Source organism: Megalobrama amblycephala, linkage group LG17, assembly GCF_018812025.1.
Source record: "Megalobrama amblycephala isolate DHTTF-2021 linkage group LG17, ASM1881202v1, whole genome shotgun sequence".
Classification (NCBI taxonomy): domain Eukaryota; kingdom Metazoa; phylum Chordata; class Actinopteri; order Cypriniformes; family Xenocyprididae; genus Megalobrama; species Megalobrama amblycephala.
Window position 1 is genome coordinate 47,966,103 of NC_063060.1, and position 19,385 is coordinate 47,985,487.

General features: G+C 41.4%; 1 protein-coding gene across 1 annotated transcript in view; it reads right to left on the reverse strand.

Annotated features, from left to right (window-relative positions):
- The window catches only part of LOC125251976 (protein NLRC5-like), a 206,758-nt gene that overhangs the window by 166,146 nt on the left and 21,227 nt on the right, over positions 1-19,385 (reverse strand). The window contains exons 10-11 of the mRNA XM_048165030.1: positions 5,567-5,740; positions 5,008-5,181 (exon numbers count right to left, since the gene is read on the reverse strand). Of these exons, the coding sequence (XP_048020987.1) occupies positions 5,008-5,181; positions 5,567-5,740 (348 nt within the window). The remainder of the gene's footprint in view (positions 1-5,007; positions 5,182-5,566; positions 5,741-19,385) is intronic.

Here is a 19,385-nt window from a genome sequence, read left to right on the forward strand (position 1 = left end):
TCGTTTTTGTTGGCGAACATAATTATGCCATATGTAGAATTTCGAAAACACAACTAAGTGTATTTGTACGATAGCAGTAACTGTGTAAAGTGACTGTTGTAGGGTATTTAAAGGTCCCCTAGTTTTTAAAAGATGTAATATAAGTCTAAGGTGTCTCCTGAATGTGTCTGTGAAGATTCAGCTCAAAATACCCCATAGGTTTTTTTTTTAATTAATTTTTTTAACTGCCTATTTTTGGGGCATCATTAAAGGAACTGTATGTAAGAAATCTATTTCAATTAATCATAAAATGGCCCTGATGTGTCACTAGACATTAAGAAATCATGTTCATTTCAAATACTTATATCACTGACAAAAGTAGTCCGGCCAGGATATTGTCATTTAAAAAGTGGACTTGCAGCCCTCAACTGATGTTGATGTTGTCATTTTGTGTTTTGGCCTGACGCGCCTCCCTCCACCTATCTACCAATCACGAAGTCAGTAGTGTTTCGGGATCCGTGTTGCCAGCTTTGCTGTAACCTACCCTAACTCCAGTCGGATAAAAATGTCTAATGTTACTAAATCAAAAAGACCTCGTTATAATTCAGAAATTCGTTGTGACAAAGTCCGAAATAAAACCAGAATTTGTATTGGAGATGCTTTTGAAAGATGGAGACGGCTGAAAACGGAGAAGAATTTGAACACAGACGCCAACGTTGCTAATTTTCTCCTGGACAGGTAAGATTCATCTATGCTTGGCTAACTTGTACTTGATGTCAATGGACATTTCATATATTCATGACAGTCGAACAAAGTTATGCATGTTTGTGCAAAGTAACATAACGTTAGCTCACATGGACGTATGCTCTGTCATTATGCTGAAACGCTGAGGAAAACAACATTAGCACGCCCATTATGGCAATTTGAAACGTAATTGAGACAGTAGCCTAATGTTACCTCAGTAAAAATTATTCGTCATTTGTTCTTCACGTATATCGTGGACTAAGTTACACATGCTGCAAGTTGACCTGTATGACCATTGCTAATGTAATTTAGTTACTCTAACAATATTTTCTGATGGAACTGAAAACAACCCTGTGATAGCCATTGGTGATATTGAATTTAATAGAATGTCATGTAATCTTTCACATCACATATTTTAGCGTTATGGACGTGTGCTGCAGGGTAAGTAAAAAAATACAGCTGGCCACTTTCACTTATAGCATCAGCTAAATGAATAGCTGTATCTTTGATATTGGTTACACATAGTGACATAGGCTTGTGCTTGTACTTACATTAATGACAGATAAATAACGTTACAAGTTAGACTAACAGTTACCGTTCTGTCTGTCACGTACGAGCATAAATCTTTACGATTATACTGTCACATACGAGCATAAATCTTTACGATTATACTGTCACATACGAGCATAAATCTTTACGATTATACTGTCACATACGAGCATACATCTTTACGATTATACTGTCACATACGAGCATACATCTTTATGATTATACTGTCACATACGAGCATAAATCTTTACGATTATATTTAACTAATGACAATTAGTACATTTTTTAAATACATAATTACTTATCAAAATATCTCTCATGAAGCATAAACAGAATTAACAGAAAAAAACCTTATTGTGTACGTCTGTTCGTCACTTGCCATTGGAAGCTCATTGAAGCAGCCTACGTTTCTGCTGAATCCTGCAGCTCATCTGGCAACCTCGAGTCAGGGGGAGGGGGAGGGATACACCGCTCTACAGTATTTTTATAGTGATTGCAGTACCAGTTTAGGCCACAATCCTACATACGGCTCCTTTAACTATGCACTGATTTTTTTCAGCGCGCCGCCCCTTTAATTCGCGTCTTTCCTGCCACACGAGCTCTCGACTATATTACAGTCCATTTACAAAGTTCACACAGCTAATATAACCCTCAAATGGATCTTTACAAGATGTTCGTCATGCATGCTGTATGCATGCCTCGAATTATGTGAGTAAATTATTTATTTTGGATGTTAACGTTTGATTCTCTATGAGTTTGAGGCTGTGCTCCGTGGCTAACGGCTAATGCTACACTGTTGGAGAGATTTATAAAGAATGAAGTTGTGTTTATGAATTATACAGACTGCAAGTGTTTAAAAATTAAAATAATGACGGCTCTTGTCTCCGTGAATACAGTAATAAACGATGGTAACTTTAACCACATTTAACAGTACATTAGCAACATGCTAACGAAACATTTAGAAAGACAATTTACAAATATCACTAAAAATATCATGTTATCATGGATCATGTCAGTTATTATTGCTCCATCTGCCATTTTTCGCTGTTGTTCTTGCTTGCTTACCTAGTCTGTTGATTCTGCTGTGCACATCCAGACGTTCTGCCCTTTCTAATGGCTTGAATATGAGCTGGCATATGCAAATATTGGGGCGGAGCCCCCGACTGTTACGTAACAGTCGGTGTTATGTTGAGATTCGCCTGTTCTTCTGAGGTCTTTTAAACAAATGAGATTTATATAAGAAGGAGGAAACAATGGAGTTTGAGACTCACTGTATGTCATTTCCATGTACTGAACTCTTGTTATTTAACTATGCCAAGATAAATTAAATTTTTCATTCGAGGGCACCTTTAAATAGACTGTTTAGTGTATTTAACTTCTGCTTTAAAAAACATTCTGTTTTTAAATTGTAAAGTTACAATTTTAGAATATAGCCTAGGCCTAATGTGATTTGATCCCTTTTTTGCACATAATATAGCATGTACTACACAGTTACATTCATGTTTGTTTTTATAGCCATCAATATGAACATTGTTTCTAGGACAATATTGGGTAGGATGTACATTTTTTTTAAAAATTAAATACAGAATTGTTTTTAGATCCCAGCCCTATGGCATGCTTTAAATACTGAATTTCCATGTTTTAGATAAGCGGTAATGATACTTGTTAAATGATTATTTAGCCTATTCATTCCTGCATTTCTAAAACAAAAAATGTTTGCGCCCCACCAAAAATTTTTTGCACCAGCCGCCACTGCTGAATAGAGAAAACAAACATTTTAATTAATTTATTGGTCATTTTAACTGATGATATAAATAATAATTGATTGTTTAATACCATATACTGTGATACCGTGAAACCGTGATATTTACTCAGACGGTTATCATACCGTGGAAATCTCAAACCCTAGTTTGTAGTTCTGAACGGAAACCTCGTCCAACGCGCAATGGGTTGTGGGCAATATTAGCCTTTATAGTGTGCACGAATCCACACTTCGAAAATCTACTGGAAATAGTAGACCATCCAGGGACTTTTGGCATACTCTTTTCAACATACTATGCTTTGGGACACACTTATTTTAATCTCACATACTATTTAGGATGGATAGTATGGACATTGGGACGCAGGGTATGATTCCATCAATGAAAGTCAATGGGATTTTTCAGAGTACATAGATAGCTTGTCTTTCTTTAGCTCATACTCACTGATCCCGTTTACTGCAATTATATACACCTAGGATGGCTTGAGGGTGAGTAAAGCTTGGGCTAATTTTCTTTTGAAAGTGAACTAATCCTTTAAGTAAAACCATTTCTGAATCTTTCCTCAGATGGAGATGCAGCGCTACAAATGATGTGACTTGTGCCCTGTTGACTTAAAATAAAATAAACAGTATAATGATACTAACTGTAGTTTCTCCAGCTTGAATTGTGGGTTCATCAGTAGATCACTGAGGTTTTTCACTCCAGAGTCTCCTAGTTTATTCCAGCTCAGGTTCAGCTCTCTCAGGTGTGACGGGTTTGATTTCAGAGATGAAGCAAGGATGACACACTGTTCCTCTGTAATACTGCAGCAACTCAGACTGAAGACAGAAAGAGAAAAGACAATGACTCAGATCATCATCCAGCAGACTTTTGCTGACAAATAAACAGGGATATCCAGGTGCAGGTAGCATGGATAAAGACGACACATTTTTCATTTAAAGGGGACCTATTATGCAAAATTCACTTTTGGACATAAATGTGTGTTGGCAGTGTGTGTACACAATACTCACATCAGTGTGTTGAGTCGACAGTGTTTATCCTGCAGTAGAGCAGCGATCTGATTCACTCGTGTGTCTCCTAGTTCATGTTTACTCAGTTTCAGCTCTCTCAGGAGTAACGGGTTTTTACCCACAACTCTCTCCACATACTGACAGGCTTCATCTGCAGCAGCACTCAAAAACCTGCAGAAGAGTCAATTCAGTTCTCAACTAAATGTCTGTTGCATTATAAACATGACTAAGATAAAAAACTGAATTATTGTTCTAAAGACAAGCTCTAGTTAGTTATTTAGATGTGACACTTTTCTTTGAACATTTAAATACACAAATAAATATATAAATACTTTTAATAGAGTTTTTTAAAAGAAACTCGAGCGACACTCAGTCCTAAAGCAAACTCATAAGAACAGAAACATCCCACAGAGCAGAAGGGCAAAAGCTCACTAGATCATGATTTTCAGTATGAATATAGAGTGTGAAATTAAGGCCTCGAGATCTTTCTGGTTTTTAAGCAGGAGGAGTGAGAAACATCAGCAGAGAAAACTGGCTTGTGAAACTGCTTGTTTGTGAACATCTGGAGACTCATAGACCTGCTGTAGAGATACAGTGAATCTGGACTTGATGGAAAACAATTGAGTTCAGAAAATAATTTGACTGAAAGGTTATCTAGAATTTTTAATGAGAAATGTGCACAAAAACAAAATTGTGCATGTTAATTGTCAAGGTATGCCATACTCCAGAATAGCACATATACTGACCCATAATGTCCATTTGACCTGTAGCTTGTACCACAACTAAACTGTGTTGACGGTTATCATCATCATGTCAGAACCCGCAGCATCTGATCTGATCTTGATCATTTTGATGCAACAAATTGTCCAGCCTATTGTATAACTAAAATAATATATTTGTTATGAATATTTAGCCTGAATATTGAGCATATAACTCATTTTGTTAATTATTTCATCCCGTCTCACCTCAGTGTCTTCAGTTGACAGTTTGGATCCTGTAGTAAATCACTGAGCTCCTTCACTCCTGATTGTCCAGGATCATTTCCTGTGAGATCCAGCTCTATCAGGTGTGAAGGGTTTGATCTCAGAGCTGAAGCCAGAGCTTTATAACCTTCTTCTGTTACACTGCAGTTAGAGAGTCTAGAACAGGAATGAAAACATTCAGATGATTAATCGGTTAAACCTGAACAATAGGAATCCTCAAAGTGAATTTTATTTTGTTCATTCTACTAATGTATTGAAAGTCATTTGCAAATCTGACAACTGAATATGGAGGCAAACAAAAGACACAGAGAACTTTAATATGTTAGACATCAACATCACTTTCAATGTTTCAATTATCTAAAACTGTAGAGCCGTGAAAGTCTTTGATCTGAATGATTCACAGCAAGCAACATGAAAATGGTTTAAAAATAAGAAAATTAAAGTTTGGGAATGACCTAATTAAAGTCCAGACTTCAACTTGTTTAAACTGTTAAAGTGATATAAAGCATTTTGATTATTGTATTTGAAGAATGTTACTGACCTCAATCTCTCCAGTTTACAGTATGAATCCTTCAGTACGTCACATAGGTGCTTCACTCCTGTGTTTCCTATTTTATTCCAGCTCAGGTCCAGCTCTCTCAGGTGTGACAGGTTTGATTTCAGAGCTGAAGTCAGGATGACACACTGTTTCTCTGTAATACTGCAGTCACTCAGACTGAAGACAGAAAGAGAAAAGACAATGACTCAGATCTATGATGATCAACTAACATGTTTATCTTCATCCAGCAGACTTTTGCTGACAAATAAACAGGGATATCCAGGTGCTGGTAGCATGGATAAAGACGACACATTTTTCATTTAAAGGGGACCTATTATGCAAAATTCACTTTTGCATGGTGTTTGGGCATAAATGTGTGTTGGCAGTGTGTGTACACAACCACCCTATAGTGATAAAAATCCACCAACTCCTTTTTTTAATCCACATAAATCATAAGCAGGGTCTCAGAACAAGCTGTTTCCAGATCCCTGGCAGTGTGATGTCACAACAGCCACAGGCCCTGCACACGGATGTTGACAGACACTGACGTTTGAATATAGAACCGCCCTGAGCACGTTCACAGCGAGTCCGCCATTCCTGCACTGACGAGAACGTCTCCCAAGCGTTTTAGGTGTTCTGTAGCTGGACTCCACTCAGCTCTCTCCATTTACTCCCTAAACGAGGTGGATTAACTTGGTCTCCAGGAAAATACTCCCTCAGTTTTGTCGAAATTTGTTTATTATCTGCGCAAATAATTTCACACCGGACTGCTTAGTGAACGAATATCAATACAAAGGGACAATACAAAACAGAGACTGTGCTAGAAATATGCTACTCAAGGATATACAAGTAAAAAATGTTCATGATCCAGCTTAGTCTCCGGAGTGATACTGGATATGGCAGTAATGAAGGTGAGGGCACTTTTTTACAGTTCATCTAAGTTTATTTACGGATATAAAATGTACCAGTTTATTAAGCACCACCCAAAAAGGCATTTGTTTACTGTTAGTTGTAACGAGTGTTTCTGTGTACTTCACTATGTGTGTTAGTGATAACACAAGTATAAGAGAGAGAGATTATGGATAATATTTTAATGCACACTTGCAGTGTTTTACTAAGATCTTACAGTGATTTTCTAGAGTGAAAACAGACGCTTCATCTTTTGTGTGAAGTACAATAAATGTTATAAAACTCATCTGTAAAGTTTTGGCCATCATTCAGACAGTTCAACTGGCTTGTAGTAATATAGTGGATAAAAACAAGACAACAATATAAGTTAAAACCGTAATTGAACTAAACTATACCTGTTCTATCTCCATGCAGCATATTTTCGCAGTTTCTGACATTATAGCGCATCCTGACACCGGAAAATCAGCTCTTGAAGCTCCGCCCTCTTAGGCCGATCACAGCAGCTCATTTGCATTTAAAGGGCCCGCGCTGAAACGGCTCGTTTTTGCTCAACCACTAAAAGTAGCAATTTTAACATGCTATAAAAAATTATCTTTGAGGTATTTTGAGCTAAAACTTCACATACACACTATGGGGACATCAGAGACTTATTTTACATCTTGTAAAATGGGGCATAATAGGTCCCCTTTAAATATACTACCGACATTGTAACAATACAAAGCTTGAAATCTTAAATCTGTTTATGTTAGTTTACACATTCATTTCATATCATCTTTAAGGTTGTTTCGTGTCAATGTCACCCTTGGTTTGATCACTGGGATCAAATGTGTTTATGTCAAAATGTGTTTATGTCGGTTGTTTTCAGACACATTGGGGCGGTTTCCCGGATAGGGATTAAGCCTACTCCTAGAATAAAATGGCCCTTTAAAGTGCACATGAAATCAAAATGGACTTATTTACTTTGTTAGTGCATATTACTAGACTTGTCAAGTCAAGTCACCTTTATTTATATAGCGCTTTTTACAATGCAGATTGTGTCAAAGCAGCTTTACATTAATAACTGGTACATAATTTGGCTGCACAGCAGCTCTTAAATAATAGTGTCAATGCAGGCAGATCAGAAGCACTGTTGAATAAATGTCAATAATACTATTGAATGTCAAATGTCAAGTGTCCCCAACTAAGCAAGCCAAAGACGACAGCGGCAAGGAACCCAAACTCCATCAGGTGACATCAGGTGGCAAACAAGTGGCAAATAGGTGTTAAAATGGAGAAAAAAAAACCTTGGGAGAAACCAGGCTTAGTCGGGGGGCCAGTTCTCCTCTGGCGAACAGTGCTTTGTTATAATCAGGTTGCTATCATAAGTCTGATAGGATCGCAACAATCAGAGTATTTATTTCAGTTCCATCCAGCTGAGGATCGTATTCATCACGCCAATATGGACGGTCTGTTGAGGAACTGTGGCACTGGCTGTCGTGTCGATGAGGCCTTCACAATGGATGATCCAGTTGACTCGATCTCTGCTGAAACTTCAGGGCTGCGTTGTGGTCGTGTCCAGTTGAGGATCGTATTCATCACGCCGGTATGGACGGTCTGTTGAGGAACTGTGGCACTGGCTGTCGTGTCGATGAGGCCTTTACAATGGATGATCCAGTTGACTCGATCTCTGCTGATACTTCAGGGCTGCGTTGTGGTCGTGTCCAGTTGAGGATCGTATTCATCATGCCGGTATGGATGGTCTGTTGAGGAACTGTGGCACTAGCTGTCGTGCTGATGATGTCTTCACAATGGATGATCTAGTTGACTCGATCTCTGCTGATACTTCAGGGCTGCGTTGTGGTCGTGTCATGGCACCGGTCCTTGGTCTCAGCTGGATATGGCCCAGATCCGGTTGACTACGGTTTTGCCATTCTTTTTCTGATGTAACGAGTACATCTGGTGTTATAGGAAGTGTTCCCGGTTCCGGCTGACCTAATTTATGCAGCCTAATAATCCTTTAACGGATTTGAAAATATAAATTGATAATGTGTTATGTGTATGCCAGGTTAAAGAGATGTGTTTTTAGTCTAGATTTAAACTGACAGAGTGTGTCTGCTTCCCGAACAATGCTAGGAAGATTGTTCCAGAGTTTAGGTGCCAAATAGGAGAAGGATCTACCGCCTGCAGTTGATTTTGATATTCTAGGTATTATCAGCTGGCCTGAATTTTGAGATCGCAATAAACGTGAAGGACTATAATGTATTAAGAGCTCGCTTAGGTACTGGGGAGCTAAACCATTTAGTGCTTTGTAAGTAATTAGCAAGATTTTAAAATCTATACGATGTTTAACAGGAAGCCAATGCAGTGATGACAGAACTGGGCTAATATGGTCATACTTCCTAGTTCTAGTAAGAACTCTAGCTGCTGCATTTTGTACGAGCTGTAGTTTATTTATCAAGCGAGCAGAACAACCACCCAGTAGAGCGTTACAGTAGTCTAGCCTTGAGGTCATAAACGCATGAACTAACTGTTCTGCATTCTTTATTGAGAGCATATGTCGTAGTTTAGATATATTTTTCAGATGGAAGAATGCAGTTTTACAGATGCTAGTAACATGGCCTTCAAATGAAAGATTGGTATCAAAGAGCACACCCAGGTTCCTAGCTGACGACGAAGACTTAACAGAGCAGCCATCAAGTGTTAGACAGTATTCTAGATTATTGCGTGAAGAAGTTTTCGGTCCAAAAATTAGAATCTCTTGTTTTTCCTGAATTTAGTAGTAGGAAATTACTGGTCATCCAGTTTTTTATATCAGCAATACATTCTGTTAATTTAGCGAATTGGTGCTTTTCGTCAGGGCGCGAAGAGGTAAACAATTAATCCATGCAAGTTAAAACAGAGAAAAAAATTTTTTTGTTGTGGTAATCTTTAATCAAAATCTGAAAAGTTACTTCCGGTCTGGAATGGCGTTCCTTCTCTGATAACATCAGTTTGATGGCTTGGGTTGAAAATGCGCAAACCACTCCCCTGCAACCTTTCGTCTGCTATGAGCGAGATATGGAGAGGATGAGCGCTAAAGTAAAACTCTGCCCTCTATTCAATATTCCGTTTTACTTGAAAATACGTCACAACACTGGAGAAAAGTCGTTTGCAACTTCCGGTTCATGCAGACTTTAAACCAGATTAACAGAAATCTGTTTTCTCTGTCATGGTTTAAAATAGTCCTAGACTTAGTCTAGTCCAGAGTTTAATAAACTGATTTCCTGGAGGAAGACTAGAACTACTCAAGGACTAAACTGAGGTTTAAATTAAACCTACCAGGAGGCAGGTTTAACTTCAGATTAACATTGTGTTTCAAAGAAGACATGTATTACTTGGATATATAGCAATATTGATATAAACTGTTTATATATAAATTTTTGGTGCTGTTCACTTTATTTTAACAATTTATTTTGATTTAACAACATTGTTTCTGATTCAGATGTGATTGCTTCATGTTAAATTGACTTGAAATGGTTACTAGAACTCACTTGATGTTTTCATTTTGAAACAACATTTTTCAGTCAAATAACCCAATCAAACAGGACTTTCACTTCCCATCGGGCTGAATTGGAGAGTAAATATTGAAAAAGTGTTATTTTATGCACTTTTTAGAAAGATGAGAATATGGAGAGTCTTCTTACTGTTTAATGTTCTATAATATAAATGTTTTTGTTAGTTTAGTTTTTTTTTTGAGATTACCATTGTGGTGAATTGTTGAGCTTGTGCTTGGGAAAAGGACCTGCTAACAAGAATTGTTTTTTTATGTAATGAAGCAACCACTATGATAGTGCTTTAGAACCAGAATCATTTCTAGACTGCCAACACGATTATCACATGTATAAATATTTACGTTTAGTTTGTTGCTATGTAAAGGACAAAACAAAAGCATTAACAATCACACACATATATATATATTTGTATCTATTTAAAAAATAATTCATTACAAACAGATTTCCAGGCATCTCTTTTTTTTTCTTTTTTTTCTTTTTTTTCACAGCTGACGCATTTTGCTTGCTTTAAAATAAATGTCTCTTGTTTAGTTAAGTTTTTATATTGAAGTATTTTTTGCTGCCATTGATTTTCTTGGATTTGCTTCTCAGTTCCATGCAATTTTAAGCTTTTCTTGGTTCATTCTATGTTTTACAGGCAACCTCTGTCATGCTAATTCAGATTAGCCCAGTTGGTTTTTAAATAAATCTGGTTTAATTTACTTCAAGACTCCATAGGTTTTAGTAATCTGTACTTAATCTGTGTTTCAGAAAGCCATTTTTTAAGACATGATTAACTATTCTAGATTAAGGCCTCTCATTATTAATGCTCGCTTAATAATAATAATAAGTTTTATTTATATAGCGCCTTTCCAGGGCTCAATGTAACAGATAATAAAAGTAGACAATGATGAAAACAATGATGGACAGGGAAGCATACAGAGTCAAATACAAAAATACAAAACAGGACTTAAGAGATATAACATAAAATTCAGAGAAATATTAGTAATAATGCAGAGCAATCAATTAATCAAATCATAGGTATAACATTCAGAAAACAGGTAAGTTTTGAGTAATGATTTAAATTCAGAGATATTATTAACACAAAAGAGTGAGCAGGGGAGAAAATTCCAGAGTTTGGGTGTGATAACACTGAATGATCTGCCCCCCATTGAAGAGAGGTGATGCCGAGGGACAACGAGAAGGCCAGAGTCAGAGGAACGATGTGAGTGAGTTGGGGTGTAGGGGACCAAGCATATTACTGTTACAACACAGAAGGGACGGAGGCAGGAGTAGAACAAACAGTGAAGTTTATTGATACCAGTAGAGTTTGAAGTGCAGGTGAGTATAACGTGAAGCAGAGATGAGTACAGCAATGCAGAATGGTAATACTGTCCTTCTTGTGATCGTAGGAGTGAAGAGCTTGAATGACGCTGGAGATATGGGACACTGGAGACTTGGAACACTCACACACAGATGGAGAAGCACAAGAGGGAAACAGGAGACGTTGGAGACAGGTAAGTAGATCGTCTGGAGTCCTTAAGGTAAGCATACAAATAAGTATGATACAAACGAGACTGGACAGTGAGAGTGTGTGAGTGTGAGTCCTTTATACTGTGACTGATGAATGGTGATGGGGTGCAGGTGCCGGTGATTAGTACTCTGGTGATTGGGTGCGCTGTGACTGGCTGATGGTGGAGCCTGGCGTGTCTGTGACAGTACCCCCCCTCCCACGGCCCGCTCCTGAGGGCCGAGGACCCTGACGTTGTGGTGGCCATCCTCTTCCACGTGGGGCAGGTCTGTCAGGGTGGCTGGCGTGGAATGTTTCAAGAAGACTGGGATCGAGGATATCATTTCTAGGGACCCAAGAGCGCTCCTCAGGACCGTAGCCTTCCCAGTCCACTAAATATTCTAGTTGACCACCACGGCGCCAAGAGTCCAGGATTTCACGAACCTCGTAGGCTGCACCTTCGTCCAGGATGAGTGGAAGGGGGGGCTCGGCGGCTGCCATGTCAGGCTCTGTGGGGGAGAAACAGAAGGGTGGTGAGGCTTCAATAAAGACACATGGAATGTGGGGTGAATTCTGTACTGTGGAGGGAGTTGGAGTTGGTAAGTGACCGGGTTGATCTGTCTGGTGATGGTGAATGGGCCAATGAATCTGTGACTCAGCTTTTTGCAGGGCAGACGCAGTCTGATGTCCCGGCTTGACAGCCAGACCTTCTGTCCCGGTTGATAGGAGGGAGCATGGGAACGCCGAAGGTCCGCTGTCGTCCTGCGTCTGCGCAGGGCTCGCTGCAGTTGGTGGTGAGCTGAGTCCCAAACCCTCTCGCTCTCCCGGAACCAGTAGTCGACCGCTGGAACGTTGGATGGTTCCCCGTCCCAGGGGAACAGTGGGGGTTGGAAACCGAGTACGCACTGGAATGGAGTGAGTCTGGTGGTTGACTGTCGTAGAGAGTTCTGTGCATACTCGGCCCAACTCAAGTACTGGTTCCAGTACTTCATTAAACGACAGGATTTGTAAAAGATGTCTACTACTACCAGGATGCATGTGTGTCCATCAGAGGCTGGGAGATCCGTAATGATGTCCACTCCCAGGTGTGACCAGGGTCGCTCAGGAAAGGGCAGAGGATTGAGCTTGCCGGCTGGGACATGACGAGGGCTCTTCGAGATGGCGCACTCCCGGCGCAATCCACCTTCTGACGTCGTTGGCCATGTTGGGCCACCAAAAGCGCTCTTTTAGCAGCGAGAGGGTCTCATTGACCCCCGGGTGGCCAGTGCCAAGTGACGTGTGCGCAGAGTGGATCAGTGGGGTGCGTCGTGTCCTAGTGATGTACTGCAAGCCTTGGGCACAACCCGGCGGAGCGTTGGTGGAGGCATTGGAGGAGGGTAAGGTCTCTTCCGACCAGGAGATGGGGCTCACAAAGATGGACTCAGGGAGAATAGTTTCAGGTTCTTCGTTCTTTTCCTCAGGAGCATGGAGACGGGACAAGGCATCAGCCTTTACATTTTTGAAGCCAGGACGATAGGAAATTGAGAAGTCGAATTGGGAGGAAAAACATGGCCCACCGTGCTTGACGGGGATTGAGTCTCTTTGCAGCTCTCAGGTATTCCAAGTTTTTATGGTCAGTTAAGACCAGGAAGGAGTGTTTAGCTCCCTCCAACCAATGCCTCCACTCTTCCAAGGCAAGCTTGATGTCTTGCTGCTGCTGAGATAGCACCGCTCCCACTCCTGTGGTGGAAGCGTCTACCTCCACGACGAAGGGTAGATCTGGATTGGGGTGGACGAGGAGGGGAGCGGTGATGAAGGCATTCTTGAGGGCTTCAAAGGCGTTGGTGGTTTCTTGATTCCAGGACAGAGACTTGGGTTGGTTGCGGAGTAGGTTGGTGAGTGGATGAACAATGGAGCTGTATTTCTTTATGAAGCGGCGGTAGAAGTTAGCAAAGCCAAGGAAGCGTTGGAGTTCTTTGATTGTGGATGGAGTGGGCCAGGACTTGATTGCTTCCACATTCCCCTCGTCCATCCGGATGCCACTGTGATCAATGATGTAACCAAGGAAGTGTACTGAGGGATGGTGGAACGAACATTTTTCAGCTTTAAAGAAGAGATGGAACTGTCGTAGGCATTGGAGGACCTCCGCAACATGGTGGCGATGTTCGGCCAAGCTCCGGGAGTAAATGAGTATGTCGTCTATGTAGACCAGGACAAACCGATGGAGAAACTCCTGGAGCACCTCATGTATGAAATACTGGAATACGGAGGGGGTGTTGACCAGGCCGTATGGCATGACGAGATATTCATAATGGCCGGTGGGCGTGGCGAAGGCGGTCTTCCACTCGTCCCCCTCGCGTATCCGGATGAGGTTGTACGCGCTGCGGAGGTCCAGCTTGGTGAACACAGTGGCACAACGGAGATGTTCTAGGGCAGCTGGGACGAGAGGAAGGGGATACCGGAACTTGACTGTGATCTTGTTCAGTGCACGATAATCAATAAAGGGCCGCAAGCCTCTGTCCTTTTTAGCCACAAAGAAGAAACTCGAAGCAGCAGGGGAAGTAGATGGGCGGATGTAACCCTGATTAAGTGCCTCATTGATGTAATCCTCCATGGCCTTCTCCTCCGGTACAGACAGGGGGTAAATTCTTCCCCTGGGCACTGGCTCACCCAGAAACAGATCGATGGCACAGTCCCATGGGCGGTGTGGAGGCAGCGTGGAGGCTCTTTGAGGGCAGAAGACGTCACTGAAGGGGCCGTAACAGGCTGGAATATCCACGGAACGTTTCTCAACAGGGCTTTCGATGGAGGTTGTACAGAGGGAGAGATCATTCGCACGAGGAGACTTGGAAACAGGAAACTCAGAGAAACAGTTGGAGAAACAGGTTTCGCCCTACTTCAGGATTTCGCCTGTACGCCATGAGATGGTTGGGTTGTGCTGCTCTAGCCACGGGCGCCCCAGAACCATGTCAGAGGTGGATTCCTGCAGAACCAGCAGATGGATTTCTTCCACATGTAATATTCCTACACGTAACTGAAGAGGACCCACACACCGACTGATCTTTCTTCGGCTTAGGGGTTTGCCCGTGATGGAGTGGACTTGGTAGATGGTCGGAGAGGGCGTGGATTTGAGCTGGAGCTGTCTGCAGAGGGAGCCAGAGATGAAATTTCCTGCTGACCCTCAGCGGAAGAGAGTCGGGAAGTATCCACTTGCATGGGTTCACTGGCTGGTTCTGGAGGGCTGACGGGTTCGGATCGACGGAGGAGGATGTTGGGGAGTGAGTGGCCCTGGTGTTCTTCTATACACGACTGCATACGAGAGCCTACGCAGATGGACAGCTGGATGAAGCATTCGAGGCCGATGGAATCCTTGTATGCAGAGAGATGCAACCGCACTCTAGGTTCCAGACCCTGACGATAGGAGGTGATGAGAGCTTGCTCGTTCCATCCACTAGCAGTGGCCTGCGTTCTAAATTGCAAAGCATACTCACTGACAGACATTGATCGTTGTTTTAAATTGTAAAGTTTCTCACCAGCAGACGAGTCGGAGACAGGTTTACCGAAAACCTCACGGAAGTTACCAAAAGAGAGTCTGCCCATTGTAAAGCTTTACCTTGCAGTTGAGAGATGATGAACGCAATTTTCGATGTGTCGTCAGGGTAGAGGTGCGGTTGCATCTCCAGGACTAGTTCACATTGCAGGAGGAATCCGCTGCAATCCTCCGCCGATCCTGAATAGGGCGCTGGTTTGGCCATGGGACTGGCGTGAATCACAGGTGAAGGAGTTGAAGCGATGGTTGCGGAAGCAACGGTGGGTGACAGTGACGGTGGTTGAGGAGTGAGTGCTCGGCGTAGGGCGTCTACGAGCTCTTGGAATGGGTCCCGGTGACTCATACTGGTATCGGCTGTTGTTAGGTCCGGTCTTCTGTTACAACACAGAAGTGCAGGTGAGTATAACGTGAAGCAGAAATGAGTAGAGCAATGCAGAATGGTAATACTGTCCTTCTTGTGATCGTAGGAGTGAAGAGCTTGAATGACGCTGGAGATATGGGACACTGGAGACTTGGAACACTCACACACAGATGGAGAAGCACACGAGGGAAACAGGAGACATTGGAGACAGGTAAGTAGATCGTCTGGAGTCCTTAAGGTAAGCATACAAATAAGTATGATACAAACGAGACTGGACAGTGAGAGTGTGTGAGTGTGAGTCCTTTATACTGTGACTGATGTGTGCAGGTGCCGGTGATTAGCACTCTGGTGATTGGGTGCGCTGTGACTGGCTGATGGTGGAGCCTGGCATGTCTGTGACAATTACAAAGATAAGGAGGAGCCAAGCCAGGCAAATATTTAAAAGCGAGCAGGAGAATTTTGAATTCTTGATTTAAACCCTTTACAATACAAACACTTTACAAATACTTTACAATAATCTTTCATTTGTTAACATTAACTACATTAGTTAACATGAACCAGTGATGGACAATACTAGTACAGCATTAATAACCTTAATGTAAGTTTCAACATTTACTAATACAGTTTTAAATCCAAAGGTTTTCTGTTAAGTTAGGTAATCCACTGTGAACAAACATGAACAATGAATAATTGTATAAACTAACATTAACAGATTAAGGAATAAAAGTACTTCCTGAAGCAGAAGACAATCAAACAAGTAAATTTGCTTTAGTGCTGCACCGTGAGGCAGTGTCACATCTGTTATAGGTTTAGTTTAGTTTATGTTTTCATGTCTTTTATTTTGTATAATTCTCTCAGTCTTGCTCCTCATGTGATCTTGTCATGTGCTCCCTTGTTCATGTGTCATGTTCTGATTGGTTCCTTGTTTCATGTTTTCATTGATTCGTTGTGTTCAGGTGTTCCTTGTTTGCTCATTAGTGTCTGTGTGTATATAGCCCTCATGTTATCATTGTCTTTTGTCTGGATTTGTTCCCTGTAATTGCTGTTGGTGATGTTTATGTTCATGTTTCTTAGTCAAGTCTTTATTTGATATTTTAATTTTGTTCATGTTCATTTGAATAAAGCTGCACTTGTGTTCAGTCAACTTGCCTTCAGTGGATCTTATTACAGGCAGATACTGATCACTGATTTTCAAAATGCACTTGTTCAATTTTTACAACTTACAGTAAATGCTGCACCAAAATTAGACATTGAACATTCTGTGAAATACAAACATTAAAGGTGCTACAGAGGATGTTTTGTTATATACATTTTTGCAATATTACTTGAAACTGTCTTTACTAACTGATAAAAGACTATTTATTTGGTGCACTGAAAGGAATAATATTAATATACATCATCTGTGCACGAGGTAGGGCCTTACAAACTAGGGGTGTCAACAATAATCGATTCGGCGATGCATGGCGATGCGGGGCATGAACGATTCAGCATCGATGCGGCAAAGTGCCATAATCGATTATGTCACTGTTTATTTTCTGGCGGACAATAAAGTTGTGAAGTTTCAAATACTTCCGGTTCCGGGGGAATAACAACAACAACAACAAGCAAGATGGCTGAGGTGGAGGGAGATGACCGCGATAGACGGGTTATTAAAAACGCACCCAAAGCTTGGAAAGCGGACATCTGGGCACATTTCGGATTTTATGAAGTGAATGGGAAACTAGACAAGTCTTACGCAGTGTGTAAAATCTGCCACACTAAAATTAAGCACGTTGGCAATACAACTAACTTCACGAACCATGTTGATCGTTGGCATCCTGAGTTAGCTTCAACAACAACAACAACAACAACACAAAAAGTCGACACATCCCAGCCAAGAATTGACGAGTCGCTAGTGTCAACATTGCCACACAACAAGAGCAAAGAGGATCACACGATCGGTGGCATGTTTTATAGCGAAGGATCTACGACCCTATTCTGTGGTAGAAAATGCGGGTTTCGCCACATGCTTAAAACAATTGAGCCCCGATATAAGCTACCGACAAGAGCTACCTTCAGTGATTCCGCGCTTCCCGCATTGTACAAAGAAACCAAGCAAAGGTATGGAATCAATGTGTAAAGCAGACGTGTAGCCATTACAAGTGACGCCTGGACTTCAGTCACAACAGAGTCCTATGTAACCATAACATCACATTATATTAGAGAGGATTGGAAGATTGTATCACATGTGCTGCAGACGAGAGCAGTTTATGAGAGCCACACCGGTGCTCATATGGCAAGGCTACTCTTGGATGTTGTGGAGGAATGGCAGCTTACAGATAAAAGTGTTGTGCTGGTGACGGACAACGCCGCTAATATGATTAGTGCTGCTGAAATTGGGAAGTTCCCTCATGTAAAATGCTTTGCACATACGTTAAACCTCGCTGCGCAGCGGCGCTTAAGCTACCGGCGGTCTCCAGGCTTCTGGCAGAGTCCGACGTATCTCAGCATACTTCCACCGCAGCACAAGGCAAAGCACCTGTTTGAAGAAAACCAGAGAGTTGTTCTTAAACTGACAAGTCCACTTAAACTGATAACAGATGTCGCCACAAGGTGGAATAGTGCTCATGATATGATGGAGAGGTTTTCGCAACTGCAAGCTGCAGTGCATGCCACCCTGCTGTCGCCTGCCCTAAATGTAGATGAAGTGACATCGTCACTCTCAGCAGAGCCGATCTGGCTAATGTGGAGGAAGTAGTGAAGACATTAAAACCAGTGAAGGATGCCACTGTGTTTATGTCAGAGGAGAGCAGTCCTACAGTCAGCCTAATTGCACCAGTATATGCCCAACTCCTCCAGAGCATGTCGACACTATTGGAGACCAACCACTGATCCGTGATGTGAAGAATGCCATCAAAACAGATCTCCTTAAGAGGTACAACAGTGAGGCAGAGAAAAAGATCCTTCATACATCGTCTGCCCTGGATCCTCGCTTTAAGGGTTACCTTTCCTGACAGAGGAGGAGAGATTGGATGTCTCCGCAGGAGTGACTTCAGAGGCTGCATCCCTGGAGGAGGTCATTCATTTTTACTTGTAAAATAATTTAAATTTAATTAATAATTTAATAATTGTAAATTCATAATTTAATAATTGTCAATTATTACAAAATTGAATTATAATTGAATTATATATATATTATTATTGAATTATAAACAATGTAATGTTAATTAATTATTAAGCAGCTACATAGTCAGTAAAATGTAGACTGAGAAAATAGTTATGTGTAAATAAATAAATATTGTCATATGAGCTGCAGCATTGGCTGAGAAAGTATGCTAACTGCTGTTTTTGCTCTTATTTATTTATTTTTTCAAACAGTATGAGAGAAAACAAGAACAGAAGCAGATGAAGCGCCTGGCAGAACAGGAAGTTCAGGAACCAAGGAAGAGTTGTTGTCCGTGGATGACAATGTGTCAGACTCAGCAGGCCCCTCCGCTCCCAAAAGAAGGCCTCATCACTGCTTTTAAGTTTGCTGGGACCTGCTTTCATCAATAACACCAGTGAACCTGCAGTACAAAGTAAGACCGCCGATGCCAGTGCTGAGGAGGAAATGGACTTGTACTGTAGATCCCCAGCTGTGCCTCTCTCTGAGGATCCCTTGGACTGGTGGCATCGCCATAAGGGCACATTTCCTCTCCTCTCTAGGTTAGCAAAGAGATACTTTTGCATCCCCGGGACAAGTGTGTCAGCAGAGAGAGTCTTCTCCACTGCAGGAGATGTTATCACTGCAAAAAGAAGCTCTCTCAAACCGGACCATGTCGATCAGCTTGTGTTTTTGCACAAGAACCTTGAAATTCCCAAATGCTAAACAGTGAGAAGTTATGATGTAGGCTTAGGTTAAACTATACATTTCCTCACTCTGAAACGGATTGTTGATGATGGTGATGTTGAACTCAGACGGAAGAAGTTGTTTGTTTGCACAAATTTGGTAGTAGGCTAAGCCTACACACTTTATTTTTGGTTTA